This window comes from Tetrao urogallus (assembly GCF_951394365.1).
Source record: "Tetrao urogallus genome assembly, chromosome: 4".
Lineage (NCBI taxonomy): Eukaryota > Metazoa > Chordata > Aves > Galliformes > Phasianidae > Tetrao > Tetrao urogallus.
This window is the reverse complement of record NC_136817.1, coordinates 46915864-46939195: the sequence shown is the minus strand read 5'-3', so window position 1 is coordinate 46939195 and position 23332 is coordinate 46915864. Positions and strand designations below refer to the sequence as shown.

General features: G+C 40.5%; 2 protein-coding genes across 2 annotated transcripts in view; one reads left to right on the top strand and one right to left on the bottom strand.

Annotated features, from left to right (window-relative positions):
• The window catches only part of GABRB1 (gamma-aminobutyric acid type A receptor subunit beta1), a gene marked incomplete at its 3' end in the record, with an annotated part of 92680 nt that extends 80317 nt beyond the window's left edge, over positions 1–12363 (top strand). The window contains exons 6-9 of the mRNA XM_079534138.1: positions 5980–6114; positions 6205–6357; positions 7143–7384; positions 12004–12363. Of these exons, the coding sequence (XP_079390264.1) occupies positions 5980–6114; positions 6205–6357; positions 7143–7384; positions 12004–12363 (890 nt within the window). The remainder of the gene's footprint in view (positions 1–5979; positions 6115–6204; positions 6358–7142; positions 7385–12003) is intronic.
• Positions 12364–18777: 6414 nt separating this feature from the next.
• On the bottom strand, positions 18778–22021 carry COMMD8 (COMM domain containing 8; the record flags this gene model as incomplete). The annotated part of the gene is made up of 5 exons (XM_079534137.1): positions 18778–18798; positions 19425–19580; positions 20272–20424; positions 21418–21573; positions 21977–22021. 5 exons carry the CDS (start codon positions 22019–22021, stop codon positions 18778–18780), a joined length of 531 nt encoding a protein of 176 aa, XP_079390263.1.
• Between the last annotated feature and the right edge of the window lie 1311 nt (positions 22022–23332).

Sequence of the window (23332 nt, the reverse complement as noted above, 5' to 3'; positions counted from 1 at the left end):
TTAAAGGGATATTAAGCAAAAAACAAGCAATTCTTCTCCAAAAGGATTTTCAATCTTGTATCAAGTCTCAATGGCAAATGAGATGTAAAACATTAAAGGAAGAAAAAAAAAAAAAAAGATAGCAAATAGCAGTGAATCAGTGTTAAAGGTTTGCAAAGAGACACAAGGCTGTAATTCTCTTCCTGAACTAGATTACGATTCTGCAAGAGTGACTTTATACAGTAATAACATTTATTTTATGCTTCTAGCGGATTGGAAGCAGTGTCTCCAACCAGGATGGAGGAGATTCTCCTATATGTTAAATTTATTTTCACTTGAGAAACCCTCTTAAATAACTGACAATTTGTAGTACTGCAGCAATCTAACCAACTATTCATTTGGGTCAGTACTTGCTAGGCTAAATTCTGACTCATGTCCCTGGTTACAATCTGCCATCTGCCTATAGAAAGTAGAAGGCTGCCTTCCCTCAGATCAGCTTTTATTCCTCAGTGAATCTCACAGAAAAAAAAAAAAAAAAATCAGCTATAAACATCCACTCTAATACAGCAACAGGAAGCCATTTCAAGCAATTCTACCGCCCAGATATTAACTGGTAATACTGCTTTCCAAAGGTGATCTTCAGATACATGGTGCTGCAATTCCATGCTGGGTTTAGCTTAAAACTATCAATTTACCATTGTTTGGATTTTCTGCACAGTGTGCAGAAAAAAATGCTTTATCTTCTTTAACACAGTCATAGGAATACTAATAATATGAAACAAGAAATATCATACTCTAAAAATGCATTCAGCAACCACGACCAAGTTGTTAGAAAAGAAATGATTCAGTAGTGGTAGAAGGGTGGGTTCTCCCTTACAGAAGACTGAAGGCTTAGGGCTCACAGCTTAGAATATTCTTTGGAAATGAGCTATTAGAGTCAGATCCCTAAGGAAGAGATCCTGTTGCCTGCTGTTTCAGAGCTACATTCCCTGAAGAATCAGACAGAAAAAGTGTCTCCATTTGTACAGCGCTGGGGAATTTGGTGATATGAGTACAACTATGATTTTATTTGTGAAGTTAATGTAATATAAATCTTTATTTATCCCAGAGGTATTTGAGAGGTAAGAGCTGGAGTAGAAAATAGAACAGCCTGGTGACATTAACAAGTAATACACCGTTAACCTCTGCTTTATCACAGTGTCAGCAACATTTCTAAAACTTCTTTTCTGCAATCAGCAAGATTTATATATAATCTACTTATTGCCATGCTTGAATCCAGTTACTTTCTAGACTTGTGGTACTTCTGCTTAAGTGTTTTCAGTCAAGCTCTCAGCTGCTGGTCGAGAAGCAAACAAAATGAAGCATTGACACACAAAGGACTGCATTACCATTCCTAGACATTATTTTCTAGGAAGCAGAAGTTTAATATCTGGAGTTGAGCAATAGAACATATTTTCATGGAATCATAAAATCTTCTGAGTTGAAAGAGACCCTTAAAGGCCATCCAGTCCAACTCCCCTGTAGTGAACAGGGACACCTACAGCTATGTGAAGTTGCTCAGAGCTTCATCCAACCTGACCTTGAATGTCTTGCAGGACAGAGCACACACCTCCTCTCTGGGCAACCTGTTCCAGTGCCTTACTGCCCTTACTGTAAAAAACTTCCCCCTTATATCCAACAAAAATCTCCATTCTTTGAGTTTGAAACCAAACTGTTTGTCCTACCGCAACAGACCCTGCTAAAGAGTCTGTTCCCTTCTTTCTTATAGTCCCCCTCTTTTAAGTATTGAAAGGTTCCTATCCTGTCTCTCCAGATGTTATTTAAGCCAAACCCCAGCATAGCTGGCATTTTAGTGGTTTTGAAGAATCTAGCAAGCAAACAAAGGCTTAAACAAATAATTTTCACAGAAACATTTTTAATAATAGGAAAAAAAAAAAGAAAAAAAAAGACAAACAAACAAACAAAAAGCCGTCATCATCTGTGATTAACGAGGAGACCAAGGCGGGAGGGCCGTGGGGAGCTGCGGAGGAAGCGCGGGCAGAGGCAGCGCTCCGCGGTGAGCGGGCTCCCTCTAGTGGTCATTGGGGAGCCTGGGCGGCCCCGCTCCGGGAGAATGCACTGCACTGAATGAGATCAACCTGTGCCGGTAGGGCAGTTCAGTGGGATTCATTTCGCGCTCTGCATTTGTGAGATTATTTTATACCTGTACCTGCAGCCTTCAAGCCTCGCATCCGTGAGCCAGAATAAGACAGGAGAGCAATGATTCTCACACGCCTGGAGAAAAGTGCAATGCACATAGTAAAAGGCATTAAAAATCGTAGGGCATCAGAGACAAAACTGGCAGGAAGCGTTCCTGCTGGATTCTTTATCGTAGAATCATAGAATTACTCCTCTAAATGCAACCATGAATGAAATGAATGCCCCTGAATGAAAATTATTACTGACTCTTCCTCCTAATTTCCCAAGCTCTAATTGAAGGAAATTCAAGGGACAAATCAGCATGTTAGAAGCATTCCAGATTCATTTTTGCAGTGTTTGGAAGATTGTAAAGTTGAAAGGCATGGCCTGCCATCAGGGTTGGTCTGTGAGCAGCTAAAATCTTCCATGCAAGGCTTCTGGTACTGGTCCACAGAGTTTACAGCTTTGTAACTCTACCACAGCAGCAGCAGCAATTTAGCCAGAGGCACTGAAGTTGCCTATCCAAGGGAAATGAGAAGCACATGTGCCTCTGTTACAACCTCTGGTAAACTGTTTTTGCAGAAGACCAGCAACACTACACACTGCACTGGCAACATGGTGCAGTCCTTAAGTAGCAAGGCAGGTCTGTTTTTCACTGTTGAGATCTGCCCTCTGATATTTCTAGTGTTTATTTGGTACTGGTTTGGCCTTAACAAGTAAATAGAAATTCGCCCTTCAGGGAAAGGAACAAAGCCATAGCTTTCTGAGCACTGGAGGCTGCTCTACCCTCAGCCAGTGCATGCTGAGACCTGACAAGAGGCAGAAATGGGGGAGAAATTGGAGGGAGCAGTGTGGAAAGGGGGATAGTACAAGGTAGAAGAATCAAGTTCATCACCTTCCTCCACGCTCTGAAGCTGATCCTTTGATTCTCACATCTAAACCTTGTCCTGGCTCTCTGAGGCAAGTACCCATGAAATTTTGGGTTGTTCCTGCACCCTTCTTCCTAGCACTGGCTCCTAAAGATGAAATAGTAACTATGCCTGTTAGCTCACATACAGAATGTCTGTGTGGTACCAAGGTGACAGATAGTCAATATGCTTTCAGCAGGAGATGATAGCTTGCCATTTCCTCTGTTGCACAGGGTCTTGGGAAATATTCAAGAGACATTCTTAAAATAAAGATTTGCATGAAAATGAAGTTAAGGGTTCCCTGGCATTTTTAAGCAGACTTGGCATCACATCCAACACCAGGCTTGTCCTGGCCTCGTGGTGTGTGGGCCTTGTCACTGAAACCCCACACCTAGCAGCTGTCCTGAACACTGTCAATGAAGAGAGTCTGGGTTTCTGCCAGACAGCACCAAAAAGCCAACCAGCAGTGAGGACCTGATACGGGTTACTGCAAATCAATTATCATAAGCAATGGGTAGCACTGAAAGTTTAAGTAAACAGCAGTAACCTGTATTACATGTATTGGCAAATAGTTTCATCAGCAAGCTATGGAACACCTCACAAATAAGATTGAACCTTGTTCAATCCACTGTAGTGTGTTCGCATCAGAAGTTGCTGTTCACTCAGTGGTCCATCCTTCCCAGCAGCAAGGTTTGTCTCCTCCAACTGTCCCCAGGGTAGCTACAGATCTGGTTTGCATGTGGTCAACCTTCCGGAGATGAGGAACTACCATAGGAAAAGTCATCTCCAGCCTGATTTCTCTAGCTAGAAGAGACATCACCAGTACGCATGTGGTCAAGTTCCTAACTCTGCAGAGGCTTCTAGTGCTATAATTTGTGCCACTGTCACATTTTCTAAAACTTTGAGTTCAAACTCCTCCATTTAACCTGTGTTATATGATTTAAACCTGATTACAACTCACACCTGAAGGAAAAGTCTAAAATTAGACGAGATGTTTTTCTCTCCTTCAGTAGAAATCTGTTCTAAATGTCATCAACTGGGAGATTTTAAAATTCAGCCACTACTGAGCTTGATTGAAACATATTTCAAAATGCTAACAATGGCAGAAAGTCAGATTAATTTTTAATTAAATGAAAAATAGTCATCACTGTTAAAAGAACAGAGATGAAATGTACTAGTTTTTAAATAGATAGGAAATACTGTATGTTAACTGCAGATCAGTGATGGCATGGTCTCGTTAAAATATAAAATGCTGTATGAATTCCAAGGGGGTAACTACAGCTCAGACAGAGTCAGAGTATAGTACAGGTTTCTGAATTCTTCTGGAATCATCCTTCCTGGTCTAAAACTGCTAGATCAGGTACTAGGTCAGGTTGCCCAGGGCCCCATCCATCCTGGCCTTAATCACATCCAGGAATGGGACATCCACATCCTCTCTTAGCATCCTGTTCCAGCACCTCACCACCTTCTTAGTGAAAAACTTCCCCCTGACATCTAATTTAAATCTTCCCTCTTTTAGTTTAAAAACATCCCCCCTTGTCCTATCACTGTCTGTCCATGTAACCAGTTCCCGCCTGTTTATAATCTCCTGCATTTAATCTGTTTATAATCCTGTTAATAATTTCCTTTTAAATACTACTTTTAAAACTCCTCTTAAAGCCTGTAGTGAGGTTTCCCCCCCTCTTCTCCAGACTGAATAAGCCCAGCTCCTTCAGCTTGTCTTTACAGGAGAGATACTCCAGCCCTTTGATCATCTTCATGGCCCTTCTCTGGACCCTCTCCAAAAGCTCAACAACTTCACTGTGTTGGAGGCCCCAGACCTGGGTGCAATATTCAGGGTCTCACGAAGGCAGAGTAGGGAAGGATGATCACCTCGCTCACTTTGCTGGCCAGCGCTCTTCTAATGCAGCTCAGGATACCATTGGCTTACTAGGATGCAAGTGCACACTGCTGGCTCATGTTAAGTTTTTCATCTACCAGGACTCTTAAGTACTTCTCAGCAGAGCTACTCTCAAGGAGCTCTTCTCTCAGTTTGCATACATATCCGGGATTACTCTGATCCAAGTGCAAAAACCTTGCACTTTGCTTTGTCAAATCTCATTAAATTCACACGGGTCCACCTTTTGAGCTTATCAAGGTCCCTCTGGATGCCATCCCTTCCTTCTGCCATATCAGCTGAGCCACTCAACTTGCCATCATAACAAACTTGCTGAAAGTGCACTTGATCTAATAATCTATGTTACTGATAAAGAACTTAAAGAAAACTGGTCCCAAGACAGACCCCTGGGGGACACCACTCATCAGCCTCCATCTGGATGTAGAGCCATTGACTACAACCCTCCTGCTACGACATTCTCACCAATTCCTTATCCACTGAATAGTCCACCCTTCAAATCCATCTCTCTCCCATTTAGAGATAAGGATGTGGCAGGAGACACATCAAAGACCTTACAGAAGTCCAAGTAGATAACATTGATTGCCTTCCCTTTTCCACCAATGCCATCACTCCATCACAGAAAGTCACCATATTTGTCAGGCACAGCTTTCCCTTCGTGAAGCCATGCTGGCTGTCGTGGATCACCTGCTTGTCCCTCATGTGCCTTAACATGTCTTCCAGGAGGATCTGTTCCATGATCTTCTGAGGGAGAGTGATGAGGCTCATCAGCCTGAAGATTAAGATTAAAGACCTTTTTGGCTAGATCTAAATTCCTTCCCTGTTATCTCTCTTGTCTTTTTCCATGCTCAGAAGTTTCCCGTGGGCACAAAGAAGGCAGTGGCTTCTGCAGGGCAGAAATTTCATACATGAAACTGAACTCCTTACCGTGAGCAGCTTCTTCCACTTCAAACACAACTATTTAAGCTAAGTAATAAACCTAAAAGAAAAATCAATAGCCAAACTATGTCTCTGTTTTAGATGGATACACTACTGATGATATTGAATTTTACTGGAATGGAGAGTCTGCAGTAACTGGAGTTAGTAACATCGAGCTCCCACAATTTTCTATCGTTGATTATAAGATGGTATCAAAGAGAGTGGAGTTCACAACAGGTAAGCATCAGCTAGTTTACAAAGCTTCTCCCAGATAGCAACGTCTAACTTTTCTTAGGCATCACTCATTATTTGGCTTCATTCTTTCAGGAGCGTATCCTCGGTTATCACTTAGCTTCCGGCTTAAGAGAAATATTGGTTACTTCATTCTGCAAACATATATGCCTTCCACGTTGATCACAATTCTGTCATGGGTATCTTTTTGGATCAATTATGATGCCTCTGCAGCCAGAGTTGCTCTTGGTAAGCTATTTTGTAAATCACTACAATATACTTTTCAAATCATAATGCCAGGTAACCATTTTGTCCTACTCCTATTTTGACCCGTCACTCCCGGGCCTCTATTTTGACACCTGTCAACTAATCACGTTTGTGTCTAGAACTATTATCTAGATGCATTAACAAAATGTGATTAGAGCAGACTAAAAAATAATTTCATCCAGCTAAAAACAACAAAAATATATACACTAAAATGCATAACACAGTCATGCTGTGAAAGGCTTTAATTCAGAGCATTCCTTTAATAGCAAAAGTTGTATTAACACAAGTATTTCACTTTCTCTTTACCAAAGATCATTTTACTATAAAGCCACACTACCTTCTTTCAATTCTATGCTTGCACTCTTAAGTTAGTTACTTAATCCCTTTCCCTAGGACAATGTAATCTAGTCTTTGGGCCAAGCAGAGCTACTGCCATAAGAAAACGAAGAATTATTTCTTCACATAGTGGTTGACTTTGCTATCCAAGTCAGCTAGCACTACAATATAAATACATCGTGTCTTCAACACTGACATCTGAATTCTTTGTTTATGCTACATAGGATCAGAAAGATACATAAGGTAAGGAAGGGCAAGATCCCACCAGTGACATCTATCTTTTCAGTTCTGGGAAAAGCATTCCCTTAGATGTTAAGGATCTGATCACATAATTAAGCTATCAGCATTACAAGTGCATGGTGGGCAACACTGTTATTCTCATATCTTCTTCACCATTTTTTCCCACCAATATCCACTTCTTTCTTTTGCAGGAATCACAACTGTGCTGACCATGACCACCATCAGCACCCACCTTAGGGAGACACTGCCAAAGATTCCCTATGTCAAGGCAATTGATGTTTACCTGATGGGATGCTTTGTGTTTGTGTTTCTGGCCTTGCTGGAATATGCTTTTGTAAACTATATATTCTTTGGGAAAGGACCCCAGCGTCAAAAAAAGGCAGCAGGCAGAGAGACAGGCAAGAAGAGCAGACTGGAAACACATAGGGTCCAGGTAAAATGTTCAAGCTAACATTTCAAACCTGACTTTTGCTGTGACAGTATTGTTGAATATGATGATAGAAATGCAGTTGTAACATCCATGCAAAAGCAGTTAAAATTGCCTAGAGAAAAAATATTTTAAGGACATCGCAGCATGTTTGTTTCAGTCTTCAATTGAAAACAGAGTAAGAAACTACAGAATATGTAAATGACTATTCAGAACATGCAGGTCTTTGCAGCACAGAAAAAAACAAAAGGAGTACAAGAATGTCAAACATTTACAACTTCAACTGTAAAGACGGACTCAGCTATGGAAGGTGGTACAGAATAAGCATTTGTTATACCATTCACTTTTATACACTAAAAGATCACCAAAAGTAGAAAGCAAAGATAGATTCTGTTTCTTCAATAAGTCTCAAACATAGCCTACACCAATGAATTCTCAGGAATTCAAGGAGAACTCTGCCAGACAATAACAGCTCTCACAGATGTTAGGATTTTTTTCCTCAGACTAAATTCAAGCAGATCACATCTGCTCTTCCATATATATAAACTAAAAAAGAAAAGAAAACAAACAAACAAACAAACAAAGAACCTGGTATTTTCTTTACAGGAAAATTTTAAATTTACCAGGATGTCACTGAACACTTGCAGACTTCTGTAAACCTATTCCAGTTTCACCCAAATTTCAGAAATAAACTTTTCCTTGATTACATTTGACCTAGTCTGACTCAGTGAAAAGTACATATTGTAGCGAACCAAAAAAAATTCTTTCTACTCTCTGATTTTTGACTACATATTCCATCAGGATGGATCCCATCCAAGCTATCTCATATGCTTCTGTGCAGTTGTTGAGGTAATCACTTTTGGATGAAATATTTGAGTTCTCTGTTTAGAGCAAATAATAAGACCAACATAAAACGCTCTTACCAGATTATCGTAATTTTACACTTATGTCAATAAGTGCATTTCTGAAATTCTGATATTTTCTTAGTCCTGGAATTGTGTGTCTACCTGGATTTTCTGTGTTCTTGCAGTCACACCACTGCAGCTAAGCACCATGCTATCAGTCCCAGCAAAATCATGAGCTCATTAAAAGTCCTTACCTTCATTTGCCTCCTGGTCCAGTACACAAGATGCTCTATTACAACAGTTGCAAAATTCAGCTCAGGTTTGTAGCAGTCTCTAAGGCCACAGAATATTATCCTGCACCGAGCTGAGGAAATATGGATCATTATTTCCATTATGGATTGTTCTGTGCAGATACTGTCAATCTGTTTCCATGGAAAACAAGGAAGAAGAAAAACAAGATCCACAAACTGGAACCAGTCTCTTTCACAGCTCCTAGGCTAAGCCAGCCTGGGTGAAACAAAGCACAAGTGTTCACAATGAAGAGTGATGTAATTGGCAATGCACGCACCTGAGTTGGGATAAGAGAGTCACAGCACAGGTGAGCACTTTTCCTTCATATATGGTTAGCTCGTTTGAATCACAAAATGCTCTAGCTCATAGAGAAGCGCATTTGTCTAGATGTTGTGCTGGTAGAGATTATACCAAGAATGGGATGGGGTAGATTTGCAAATTGTCAAATGTATGCCAGAATTTTTCTGAAATCAAATGTGAAGTATGGACATTTTGTACCATAATTCAGTAGTGTTGACTCTTTAGGGTGCAATTCCATTCTGATACTGAGAACAAGCAGACTGCTTTCTGTCTGTATACTGCAGGTTTGACAATTTATATGCACACATATAAAGATACACATATGCAGATACAGGCATCTGAACAGATACTAGTGGATTTAGTTATTCCACTGGGAGACACCAATATGTGGCCTTGCGAGCACTCACTTTATTTAGCAGTGCTGATGTTCAACAGCAGTACTTCTGTTTTTGGCAGGCAGAATGCACGTGGTTGGAGCCAGAGGGACACAGGAAGCTTGTCTGATCCAGGTGAAGACAGTTCTCAGCTGCTCTCCATCGGCTTTTGAGATTTTTCAGTGATATTACAATGATTTGTACCAGAGCAGGGCAGAGCCTCTTCTGAACTCAAAAGAAGTACAGTTGTAAGTATGCACAGCTATGGGATATTTATCCCCTTTTACTCTTAACTCGTATTGCATATACGGGCAGGGACCTATAACTAACAAAAGGTAGTAACTGTGGTTCCTGTCTTTGTGCCAGGTGAAGATACCATTTCCACCTGACATGCAACCCTCCCAGCTCGACTTCCTTCACCAGATAATCAAAACACTAACCAAAATGTGAGGAAAAGAGGAAACTGATCTGGACATTAGCACAGAAAAGATCACTCAGTAACTGATATCATCCTGCTGTTCTGCACGTAGAGAGGTTCTCTGCACTATAAACTGAAGAAAGTGAAAATAAGGCCACTCTAGTTTTACAATACATATCATTTTATATTTTAATACACAGGGGAAAATGTATTAAACAAGCTTTCTGTTTCTCTGAATAAAATGTAAAAACTGATTCTATCTCTTTGTCTGTTTGTCAAAGGAAGATGTCACAGAGGAAATCAACGTAATTATGGTTAAATAGGACTCATCTCTGATCAGGTTGGTAACATTATCTGTGGGTCTCTAGCGTAGCCCTTCTCTGCGATACTACTGCCAGCACACTAGCCTGAAGTCCATGCTAAATTAGTACAGATTAAACATTACAGATATTTCAGGAAGTCACATTTATGCACACTTTCAAATGGCAAAAACTACGTGATTTTTGATGCCCCTGGCATTTGTAAGGCTCTTTGCTCTGAACTGCGAAGCTTGCAATTCAAAGTCTGAATTGCTTCATGATATCTACAACTCATGCCACCTAAAATGATTTAAATAAAACCCATTAAAAAAAAATGGAATAATTCATAACAGTTTAGGAACTCATACGTTGCTTGGTTTGTAATAAACTGTCAGTGCATATTAATTTGAGAAAAATCTCTGTGAATCAATTTAAATTGTAAACACTTATTTGCTGTCTTCACAAGAGAGAAGTAATAATACTGCCTAACGATGCTTGCACTGCTGTCACCACTGTTACAGCACTAAAGTAAATTAGCTTACACATTAGATTATGCAATCAAAGACAGCTCAGGTAGCTATTTGGTAAAACTGAGGAGAAAAGGTTGACCCATCAAAAACTTCTGAGAATTAAAAAAAAATCTAATTTTACATGGCAATCTGAGACCTTTGCTTTTTCCACAGAAAATGTCAGAATTTGAGAGTCGTTTATAGTCATTTATGGTTAAAGAATTCCTCTAGAATAGGAAACCCTAGCTTAGAGCATCTTCCTGCTTAATAGACTTGACTCATATCTCAAATGAATACTGCAACCACACGGGTCTGGGACCAGCTGGCCTCCCTACCCCAGAATATGCAAGGTGGTGGGAACTGTGACATTCCCAGTGATTGCTCATTTCACAGTGTTGTAAAGAATCAGTTGCTAAACCTGAATGAGTGAATGTTATGTCTGTGGCAGCTTCATTCCTCCTTTTAGAAAGCTCTTTACAGACATCTCCCTCACTTCTTCATTTTCAGTGAGCAAGGACTTAGAGTGGCACATCTCATGCTGCCTTCCAGCTGTCTTCCACCACAGTTCTTGAGGACTGTGTGCTCAACTTGGAGTTTTCCTTGAATGTACTTCAAAATTTCTGTAGGTTACACCAATCCCTAGCTCTTCTACTTCTTGCTAAAAAGGTAAAGACCAGAGCATGAACAGAGTGAGGCATATCACGGAGGTGTTTCACTGGCTACATATTGGCAACAGGTGATTTTTTTTTTTTTTTTCCTTTGTATGAACATATTTGTACTCAGTCTTGGTTTTGACTTTGGTATACTTGGGGCAGGCACAAGGCCACAGCTTACAAAAGCAAATGTAACATGCAAGTGTCAAGGCCAAGTTTTAAAAGTTTCATGTAAGAGGTCTGTTTTCTGTTGTGTATTCCCTTTCTGTGACCTAAAGTGGAAGTTTAAATATCTGAGAATTTGAAATATCTTAGAAATCTTCACAAGGTTTTACTATAAACATGTAGTAAAGATCTTCATCCAAAGATGAGTGAAAAAGTAAACCCTTTGTAGTAATGCAACCATTTATGTTCAGTCACTTGCACATGAAAAAAAGCATTGATATTGAAACATAGCTTGTGCCAGCCATGTACATGCCAGTTGCAGTTTCCAGTTCTTTTCTCAAGCGCATAGAACAATGTAATAAACAACAGCACAAATAAACACAATTGAAATAACAACTTCTGATAACAACATAAAAAAATGCAACTGCATGTAAGATTTCCTTGAGTAAAATGGATTTTTAGTCTGTTTGCAGATGAGCAAATTAATGGTATGCTGTGGGGAGGAGAGATTTCCATCTCTACAACAGATTCATTCTCCAGAATTAATCTTCATCACAAGCTTTATACGATAACTGGTATAATGCTCATATACCTACATGTTCTTCATATGAACAGCTTACCATTACAAAAACTCTTTCTGAAACTAACCTACAGCACTAAAACTGTATAAAAATGACAGAGATTGACGCATTTTATTTTCACCATCCATCTGTGAGACAGCACAGGCTGGCTGAGGAACCTATCCTAACTGATATTCCTTCCTTGGCACAGGTTGAGCCCCACGGAGACATGCTGCTTAGCACACTCAACATAAGAAATGATGTCAGCAGCTCGGATGTGTTCTTGAGCCGCCGTGTTGCCCAAGGCCCCATGTTCCCCAAGGCCCACACATCTGACGGTGCTGGCCAGCAACACAGAAGGGCCCTCTCTGGTAGGGCACCCTACAGCAGGAATGCACTGAACAGGCATAGGCTTCATCAGAAAGGGCACTTGGGAAGGAGGGCATCCCAGATCACAGTCAAGATACCGGACTTGACTGATGTCAACTCCATAGACAAGTGGTCCAGGATGGTCTTTCCCATCACATTTATTCTTTTCAATGTTATTTACTGGCTGTATTATGTACAGTAATGTATGCAATAATGTTGCTGTACACTAACGTATTGAGGCTTGTTTCTTTTCTGTCTCAGTTTTGCTAACTATGAATAACTGCAATAAACATAACGTGAGATTTTCAAGGTAAGGTACCTATCCAATGAATACCTCTAGATCTAGGCTTTCAAAGCAAACTCTCAAATAAATGAAAAAGCACCCATACTCACACATTCCGATTAGAATGCTACTAAATTCCTTAATTTCTACAGTATGCATCACTCACAACTTTCCAGCATTTGCTTTTGTCTTTTTTAAGTGGAATAAAATTTAGCCACATACTATAATCCCCTGGCAACATATTTCCAAACAAGATAGTAAAATGACTCAGAGTAGTCATCATGTCACAGTATTTAAGTATTAAAAGTGTAAAGAAACCAGAAGAAATAATTTTTGCAAGATTATAACTGTTGCATCAACACACAATTTCAAAATAGTTCTACTAAAAGTGTTTTCATGTATGAGATATCATTCAAGGAGATATAAGCCAACTAATACTTCAGCGAGGCCAAGATCTTCAAAGGAAAGAAAGGGAAGTGGAGACAAACTCCACTGAGTTTCCAGCCATGGAATCAGAGGTTTGGACCTAACTGGAATTTTGTTATTTCCACAAAGTAGCAAAGTTGAAATTGATAAGAACAACTATGCCATCTGCAATTTTGTATTAAAATCAGAAAATGTCTTAATTCCTGCAAGCAATTGCTACAGGATACCCCAGACCCAAAGCAGACTGTTTTCTTGGCTCTCAGATTTCCTGTATCCAGTAATTGCAACACATCTTCCCAGGAGCTAGCAGAGATCTGGGAACAGATCAAGCAAGAGTTCTGCACACAGGGTCCTACAGATTTCCTGACTCTGATGAAGAACAGAAGACATAGCCAAGCCTCAAGGCATACTAGTGGTGCTGGATACATGGCTCTTCCCACTCTCAGAGCTCAGATTAGGCCAACACCACTGCATGTTGCCAAACATAAACCCAGGCAAGGAGCCGAGCCCCAGTAGCCTGCCTTCAGCTGAGGAGTAGTAGGTCAGCCATCTCCTACCTGCAGCAAACCTTCTAACAGTCCAGAAACTGTCTAGAATGATAAATGCCCAAGAATGGGAATAACTTCAATGCATTTATTTCAAAAAACATGAAGCTGCCAACAGGCATTTGGCATGGCTAATCCAGTGGGCTACTTGAGTCTATCAGTTTTGTTGTGGATTCCAAGGTCTCAATCTCATCCCATCTTCAATGGAGCACAGAAATTGTCTCAACCTTTAAGGGAACAGTTGCCGTGACATTTAAGAGATCACTGCACACCTGCCTGATTACAATAGTAATTTCTCTGTGTGCTACAGGTACTGAAACACCAGCAAAGACTCCTCTGGTGGTCTAATGTACCTTCAACCTAAGGTCAAAACTGTAACTTTGCATATATATGTACCCATCTGCTGCTATCAGTAATAAAGGGACCCAACATCAAATGCAGTCTGCAAATCACTTTTAAGAAATAGCACCTAACTGTAACACTCAATATCATCTAAACCAAAAGAGAAAAGCAAAAAAAGCTTTCAGATGCTAACCTGCTCCTGTTAACCTCTCTCCAGCTCAGAAATGCCAAACTAGTTCAAGTGATTGGACACAGTCAAGGGCAGAGTAGAAAGAAAGCCCATGAAAACAGAAGTAGCAATCAAAATATAATAGATTCAAAGACAGATATATCTGGAAATAAATTCAAAGAAAGCAACACATTCTGTACGTTGGTATTGTAAGACGTGAAAAACAGTTTTTGCACTAATTTCCCAAAGATATTCCCAGGAAGGCCACATCAGTTCCAGTAGTATAGAGATATTACAACCCCTCTTTCCCACTACAGCAGTGAGATCATTCGGCTCATAGGTGAAGCCAACATCCAATGCAACACTGAAACAAGATAATAAAGGATAAAATAATAAAGGATACTTAGCCTTCTGTAGATCAAAGATCTGCTCTAGTGGTCTTAAACATTTTTTTCTTGTAGGTTCCTAGCATCTGGATACGTATAGTTTCTAATTTATGTGTCACCCAGTTTGTTCAATCACAGATAATAGCAGTGGGCTACAATAAATTAAATCCACAGCACCAAGCCATGAAAGGAACGGAGCTGAGAATGGGTCATTTACAAAGAACTGTGACAATGCAACACCCCTTCAGTGGGGCACGTTCCAAAACAGCAGGGTCCAACTTACCATACCATGAGTCCTCCAACACAGGGCACCAGTAGGAACTCCAGGAACCCCAGCCTTGGTACAGGTTTTGTACAGTATGCACCCAGCCCTGACTGTGCTGGGAGCTGAAAGCCAGCCACCATCCAGAGTGAGGAAACAGGCAGGGCCTCTCAGCAGGAGGTATGGCAGCAATGGCTAATGGCTGTTACACAAAAACAGACAAGAGGCCCTTACTGCAGGTTGGCAATATCTCATCCCAGAGCCAGCATCTTCGGCCTTCAACACAATTCCTTCCAGCCCATTTAACCACTTGACTCTGGTAGGGAAAACTGAATTTGACACACAAGATTGCAAGGAACATTTGATTTAGACTAAAACTACTTTCTAGCCTCAAAAGAGAATTAAACCAAAGCTTGGGAACAGCTAGCATATTTTCCATTTTTTTCTAAGTGTTTTTAGCAAAAAGAAAAAAAAAAAGCAGAACACATTTCTCACTTTTCTCACTTTAGAGCAATACCTTGTCAGTAAAGAAAAAGCAGAGTTTATGAGAGACATGGTTTGGAGAAGTGCAGCTATATATGGGAGCCTGTGTCCATTGCCATCTGCTGTTGGAAGTTGGTGAGTGCAAAAGAAACACAGCCTCTTCCCAGCGATAGGCTGCAGTCATCTGAGTGGCTTTAAGTAATAAAGGTGAGTAATAGACACTTCAGCTCTAAACTCCTTAGGAACAGACTTCCATCTCAGAGTAGATTACGTGCTGTTGTTAATTAGATTTCAGCTAAGCTCTCCCTTACAATACGTGCAGCTATTTCATGCAATTTTTGAATGTTACTAGATTTAAAGAAACTTGTATTGGAATTCCTTCCTAGCTAGGTTTCCCAAAGATCAATCTTCTACTATCACTACATGTGTGTAAGTGTGTGCACCTATCCAAGAGTCTGCCAGTAATATTTCACTCCACTGGCAATTTCACACTAAAGGCAACAGAAGAGTAAGGGCCTGTGTGGAACAGCATTCATACAAGTTTCATCAGAACAGAGGACAAAGCTGTTAATCCATCGCTCTTCTCCGGAAGAAAGGGAACCCCAGCCTTACTAATCATTGGGGAATTCACATGGGATCACAATTCTGCACCCAGATCCAGAGGGAAATGGGGTTCATTAGTTCTTATGCTCTTAAAACTATTTTTTCACAGTTATAATAATCTTTTAGATTCATACCAGCCTTACTTCTCTTCAGCAGTATTCCATCTAAATTATGATTGAAACAGCAAGTGCTGTGAATGCTGATGATGTTAGACTGGTAACACGTCTACAATTTGCAGTTCTCTGAGAGCTGAGCTAATCCATCTGATGGTTCACATCTCTGAAACGTCATGCTGGCTGTTGAGACCTATTTAATCACGTATGACCTGATGCTAGGAATACTTTCCTCCACAATCCAGCACCAAAGCCAACCCGGCAGACATGCAGCAGCCTCTAGTTAGTAAACTTCCCAGATGTCCCAGCACCTTGTGATACCATAGCGCCTTGTAAAAGTCCACAGAATGACTCTGTGAGATTTGCCTGCTTTTCTACATCATGACTTGGTCTCTTGTTCTTTCTCTAGAGGTCTTGAAGTAGGTACAAAGAGCAAATGTATAGAAGGAATACTGCCAAACATAATTAAAGTGGATATAAAGAAGTAAAACAAAAGGCTAACTTGATGCACTTAAGAAAGCATTCTCCAACAGCAGACAAGGAAAAATCCCTTTTTTCCCTAATATTTCATTATTAATTCACAATTCAAACTGCTACTGAAGTTACTGCTCCTTTCAGATAAAAGCACAATGACATCAATATGCTTACCAGAAAGGCTTGCTCCAGACCTCAGAAATTTTCTACTGGCTAACATTGGTATGGGTCTCTTCTAAGAATACACTGTTTTGCCACACACAATTGCTTTGTTGCTAAAGGACTTTAATGGCAGTAGTCACTTCCATACTGCCTGCTCGCTGGTCTGATGTACTGCTGATTTACTTTAGCTCGTCTGAAATGACTAATCAAAAGAAACATCATTTTCTGAAATCACCAGAAGATTTTTGTGGAATGGAGAGAAGTGCAATGAATGCCAATGGAGGGAAAGTTGCATTACTTCTATAATTTACTTCTATACTTTTGAATCAAGATACACTGCTTTTTCTGATTCAACTGGTCTTTTTCTACAACCCAAATTTCTGTAGGTGCTTTTTATATGCTGAAATCAAAATTTCATCCAGTGTGTGTGCATTCATTATACGCACCTTTTTTGTTAGTGCTTTTAGTTCAAAGAGCCTACTGTACAAAATTTAATTTCTGGTCTTTATTACATGTTTAAGAGGTTTCTTTATGATGCCTATAAAACCATAGGGAAACCAGAATATATTTAAGGTGGTTGATTTTCCCTTTTTCCACTTGAGAACACTCTCCATTGGGAGATACTACTGTTCCATAAAGCCCTTAAAATTGTGACTCAGTAAAGAGGAGTTACACTTTGGTCATTTGGGAGAGTACAGCAGCACACTTCACTGCCACAGACAACTGCAAGACCCAAAACAAACCGCTCCCCAAAGGGTACAAGCTGCACTGTAAGAGGTTTTGTTTTGATGGAAAGACTTTTTACATTGAGAACACACCAGGATGTGGTAAATCCTTATCACTGGAAGTTTTCAAAACAAGGTTGGCCATGTTGCTATACAATTGCAGCCAGGCTCCTTTTTCCCATGAAAAAGATTAGACCTGGTGACCTTTTAAAGTCCCTTCTAATCTGTGCTGTTCTACAAGACAATACAAACATACGTCACTGAGACAGCCCTTTCTTGCTTGAGAAGTACCCATTTCTCTGAACAGAGACAGAACAAAACGATCTTGTGCTAGAGGGTGCTAAGCACAGAGCAGAAATTGCTCTTCTTTATTCTGTTTAGTCAATTTCCTTTCAACTGACTGGAGGCCATTATGTGCCCAAAACAGGAAGGCTTGCTTCCCTGTAGAGATTCAAGGTCAGCATGTGTGTTTCTTCAAATGCTAACCTATGACAGCAATACTTCAGGTCCTAGTTCTTAACTGTTCTCTTCAGCCATTCACAGATTACTGAAGTTTGCTCACTATCAAAAACATATGTATGATTACATGAACAATAACCTTGCAGTAAAATGCAATATTTACATATGAAACAGCTCACTGTACCCTAATTACTGTCAAAACGTAACAGAAATTGTTTCATCTTTTTAAACAATAACAACTGAAAAACCATTCTGCAGCCTTTTCTGTTCAGTGCTGCAGTGAAGGGAAGGACAAACAAAAGATGACACTAAAGATGGGATACTACAGCATGACTTTAGTGTAATTACAAATCCATTTGACATAACTTGCTACTAAACTTAAAATGCAGCTTTGTACACATTTACAACTCTGTATTATTAAGACAATGTCTGAAGGAGCATTTAGTTATATCTGTTTTATATCTGCGTTTTTAAAACTGCGATCAGCCAGATACGTAGCAGATTTTTCAACATTTTCTGGCCTTTTATTGTTCAGAAAACACCAAACTATTCCAAATAACTTATTTTTGAACAATTGGTATTCAAAAACTCAGTAACCAACTGGTTGAGCAGGAAGGCTGGACCAGATTACCTCCAGAGTTCCCTACCAACCTCAACTGTTCCATCACTCTAATACTCCTTAGGGCTGTAAGACTGATTTTTTTCTAGCATCTACAAAAGGCTCTGAGTTTAGTGAGTAAGTACATCAAGAAAGAATTTATTGCAAAAATTCACAGATACAGTCAGTTTATTTACAAGTATAAATATATTAATGCTACAAATATGCTGTCATGTTCATTATCAGAGCATCATGGACATGTAATTAAGACTCCTTAGTTTCATTAGGCACCTGTGCAGTAACTCTCAAAATCTAACCAAAACAAATATGGCACATCATACATTTTACTTTTTCACTGTTCTAAAAATCTTTAGTACTAAATGCAATTTTGGTATTTTCACCCTAGCAGATATGTTGTTTTCATAAAAGGATAAATAGTTTATTTGGTCACTAGTCATGACTGCCTTCTCAGTTCAGAAGTTTAGAGCATCAACAGCTTTTGACTTTGCAGATAATGTTTCTATTACTTTTTTCAAGTCAACGGGGGAACCATCACCAGCAGACCTCATCAGTGATCTGAATTCCATCATTTCAGTTGCAAGACAACCTTCAAGAGAAGAAAAGAAATAAGATAGAAATTGAATGAAACAAAAAACTTAAGCAGACTGGGAAACAAAGCTTTATGCTGGCTGTTACCATATGTGTAACTGTATAAACACATCTTTTCTCCAGAAAACATATCATCCCTCTGACAGCTCTCTTGTACACCTTCTCACAATCACTACTTCCAGTTATTTTCTTTAGCACTTACTGCACAGAAACCACTTTTCAGCTCCACATATCCAAAATAAGTCAAATAACTTCTAGTTACAGTGCAATTCCCTTCTAACAAAGCATAACCAGGAGCATCATTTCTAAAGCGAATTTCTCCTTATCTTTTCTTTGATGTATGGAGATGACAACATCCCAGAGCTCTTGTACAAACCTTCAAGCAGATTTATGGCACGTTGAAACTACAAGAGTAAAACAAACTGCTCAAAAGGTGTCTGTCAAAGATGCACATAGATAGATATACATGGTCTGCTCAATGTAAACCTTTCTGCAATTCTACAGTCATCTTACCTGTGAATTATTTACTCTAGCTTTTCAACAATATATCAAGAACAATTCCAGTTAAAAAAACCTTAATGCACAAGAATTCAGGGAAGGAAAGATAACATCGTTAAAAGCTACCTTATTAGCAGCTTCCAGTGCATTTATTAGGTTCTGCAGCTCTTCCTTATTCATTTCTATAGAAATCGGTTTAACTTCACCATTTTCTCTCACATCCAAATCAAGGTTCAGAAGTGGCATTTGCAGCGTGGAGATTTTATCACTGGACAGAGCAAGCTAGGAAGTTTAATGAAACAACAAAGTATAAGGTGGAGCCACTAAGTTCTTAGTCTTCTACAACATCAGTTCTATACTCGATACCAAATGGGTATTACCAGAACAAACATCCACACGACAAAACTGAAAACCACATGACTAACTGCTCACAGTCGCCTCTGCAGTCTTTTCTGCTTGATTATGTTCTTAAGTACCAACAATATAATAAAAGCACTCTTCATAGCAAAACATTTGTTGAAATAATTTGTTAAAATGACTGAGCTGTGACATTCGTGTACTCCAGATGAAAAGCAATGACATATTTGATCATGGCTCTTTGAAAGTGAAAGCATGTGAATTCTGAAGTAACTTCATTAAAATAGTTATGCCTGTATTGAATTAAGTATTAGGCCTCAAAATCATGACATCATATGTCTGTTCCCAAGTAGTATTCAACTTTTTTTTTTTTTTTTTTAGGGAGAGGAGAGAGAGAGAGAGAGATTGCAGCATTAGAAAAGGGAGTTTTATCTTCAGCTTATACAGATTTCTGTCCAAGTCTTTGGTTTGGTATCATGACAATGGTTTTCCGGTACCCACAAAAATTGATCCAAGTCCCAGAATGAGCAGGCCACCAAGGAGGGCATCTAAAGTTACTTCTTCATTTTGGAACACTTCTTTTTATATTCAAGCACCATTAAAAAAAACCTCTTACTTTTAATTGCCAGTCAAAATCCTGCAGCTGAGCAGACGAGATTGCGTTTACTGTTTCTACGAGCGCATTCCTGATTTCTTCTTTTCTGCCTTTTAGACATTTTATGATTGCTTCTTGATAGTTTGCATTTAACTCACTCATCTGCTGAACAGCCTGTAAGAATAAAAAGTTACAGCTGCTTAAAATATGAACCAAAGAAATTGGATGTACCACCTGTAATAGCCTATAGGATACCTGTACATATCCAAGCTTCTATCTAGATAGATGTTATACTGCTATACTATACCATGGCCTCATGTTTCTCATGCAGCTCTCAAAGGGTTCACGTCTGATACACAGCCAGCACTTATTACAGCAACGTAAAAAAATTGTGTTCTTGTTTGGCAGTAATTCAGTTGATGCACAAAATCCTTTGTATTAAAAGCAGCAAGATACTGAAGCCTTCTTAGATGCCATACTAGGACCAAAACAAGAATCACACAAATAACCAACAGATTGAGCTCTGAAAGTTTCTGGACATCAGAATGGAGACCAAAGACACTTGCTCGACTGAAGCATACTGATGTACAGACTTTCCTATGGCTACACAAGTATCTTTATTTGATCCAACCACGAGCAAGTAGCCTAAAGACTAGCAATGAGCAGAAGATGAGAAGATTCCTGATCACAAAACAAGTTTTTGCAGAAGTTACATGCATTGGAATACCCTTGAATGACAGTCCTTGTGAGGCATGCTCCATTCACAGCCTAAATGTCTTCAGGATTAACTTTCAGTCACTATTTTCCAACAAACAAGAGCACAAATTGTTTATAGTTCTAATTAACATCAACGATAGGTTATGTATTGTAAGCAAAACAAATTTAACCTCATAGTACCTAAGATACCACTTTAAGTCACTATAACAGTACTTTAACAAGTATCATCCTGCACTATTTAATTAAAATGGTATCCAGTTTTCTTTTAGAAGGCTTATAATTTTATCTCTGTGTGCTGTCCACTTTTCACTTGACCTGAAACTACCCAGATTTAGGCTGCCACTGTTTAAATACTACGCTACAAAAATATTTTAGGACTAAATAAAATACAAAGCCGATCATCCCAGAACAATCTCTCAAAGTCAAACCCAACCAGAGATGAGCCCTTACCTCTTCATCAGTTATGTTTTTGCCAACGGCAGTTTTGAAATACGCCCTTGTTTCTTCCAAAATCTCCATCCATTCCGTCAAGCTCCAAACACCGCTGTAATCCTGGTACCGAGGATACCCACGTCCGCATATGCCATCAACTATGTTATGAAGGAACTGGAACAGCGCAGTACACGTCTCAAAAACGCCCTGTTCCCACGGTTAGGCTGCACCAGGTCCATGAGGCAACTCAATTACCACCCCTCTCCTTGTTGGACGCAGCCTCAGTGCTCAAATCCCATGCATCGCTATATGCCAGAACAATCCGAGCCCGCATTTTCGCTTTCGTTTCTCAAGGACGGCGGAAGCCCCAGAGGAAAGGCGATGCCGACTGAGGGCCCAACCACAGCACTGCCGGGGGCAGTCGGGCCCGGCCTCACCCACGGGAAGGCCGCGTCCGACAGCCAGCACCGCCCGGCCCTCCCCGCGGCCTGCTCCCAGCTGTACGGGGCTCCGCCGCGCGCTCCCCCATCCCACCAGCTGGTTTCCCGGTGGTGAAGGCCCGGAAGCAGGAGCTCACCTCCACCGCCCGTCCCGGTGGCAGCTTCTCCAGCAGCTGCAGCATTTCCAGCCGTCTCGTCAGCGGCCGCAGGCACCCGCTCCCCGTCCAGCGACGCCGTGCGCATGCACGCAGGAAAACGCCCTCCTTCCCGCTCCCGAATCAACGGGTTCGAGGCCCGGCCCGGCTGCTGCGGCTTCTGGCTCTGGGTGCCTGCGCGATAAAATGTGCAGGAGCAGACCACACGAGTACCCAGCTGCAGTAACTTGTATAGCTTTTAGACAGACATATGAGAATGGCATAAAACTATGAGAGAGTGTCCAAAGAGGTGCTTCTCATTTGGATGTATGAGGAGTAGCTGCAGTTCCTGGGTTTGCTCAGCCCAGAGCAGAGCTGATTGGAGGCCTCATGGCAACCCTACAGCTCCTCGCAGGGAGCAGAGGGGCAGCTCTGAGCTCTGCTCTCTGTGACAGCAACAGGGCCAGAAAGAGTGACATGGGGCTGTGTCGGGAGAATCAGGATGGGTTTTAGGAAAGGGTTCTGCATCACAGGGCAGTGGGCATGGAACAGGTTGCCCTAGGCAGTGGTCATAATTCCAAACTGCCAGAGTTCAGAGTGCATTTGGACATAAGCATCAGAGAAAGGGCTTGAATTTGGGGTGACCTGAAAGGAGACAGGAGCTGGACTCAGTGATGCTGTGGGTCCCTTCCAACTCAAGGTATTCAACAGTCCTATGATTCAGACTTCTAGGCAGAATCAGAACTCTCCATATTTAAGATATATTGATGCAATAACATTGTGAAGCTCTCCCTGTTCTGCAGCTTCACTTTTCATCTCATGTATAACTGAGTATACAGATGTATAATCAATAAGTATACAGAGAAGTTAGGCAGGAAAGATTATGGCATTAGAGAGGGATAATCAGAAACAAATGGAAAAGCTTACCCATACCCAGGCCTTACAGAAAAAGACTTCAAGAGGAGTAATCTCCAGAGAGAAACCCTCCCTTGATAACAGTCAGCCCTTAAATGGGGTCTAGGAGAGGTGGAGCCAGGCTCCACCCCTTTTGGTCACACAGGTGAATTGCCTTCACCTATGCTCCTGCAGCTGACTCATTGCTTGCCTCAGGTGATCAATCAGAGGTTCAGGCCACGATTCAGTAGCTCCCATACACCTTGTAACAGCCTGACTTCCACTGATCAGACAGGAGTAAGATGAAAGCTTGCAGTAGCAAACAAAAGGCCCACATATTAAGTGAAACTAGAAAAGCTGGGATAAATACTAAGAACAGAAGTTTATACTGCCAGGATAGCATTTACCAGGAACAACTCATTTCTTGTCTCTGCTTTGCCAAACAGTGGAGAAAGCCAACCAGCC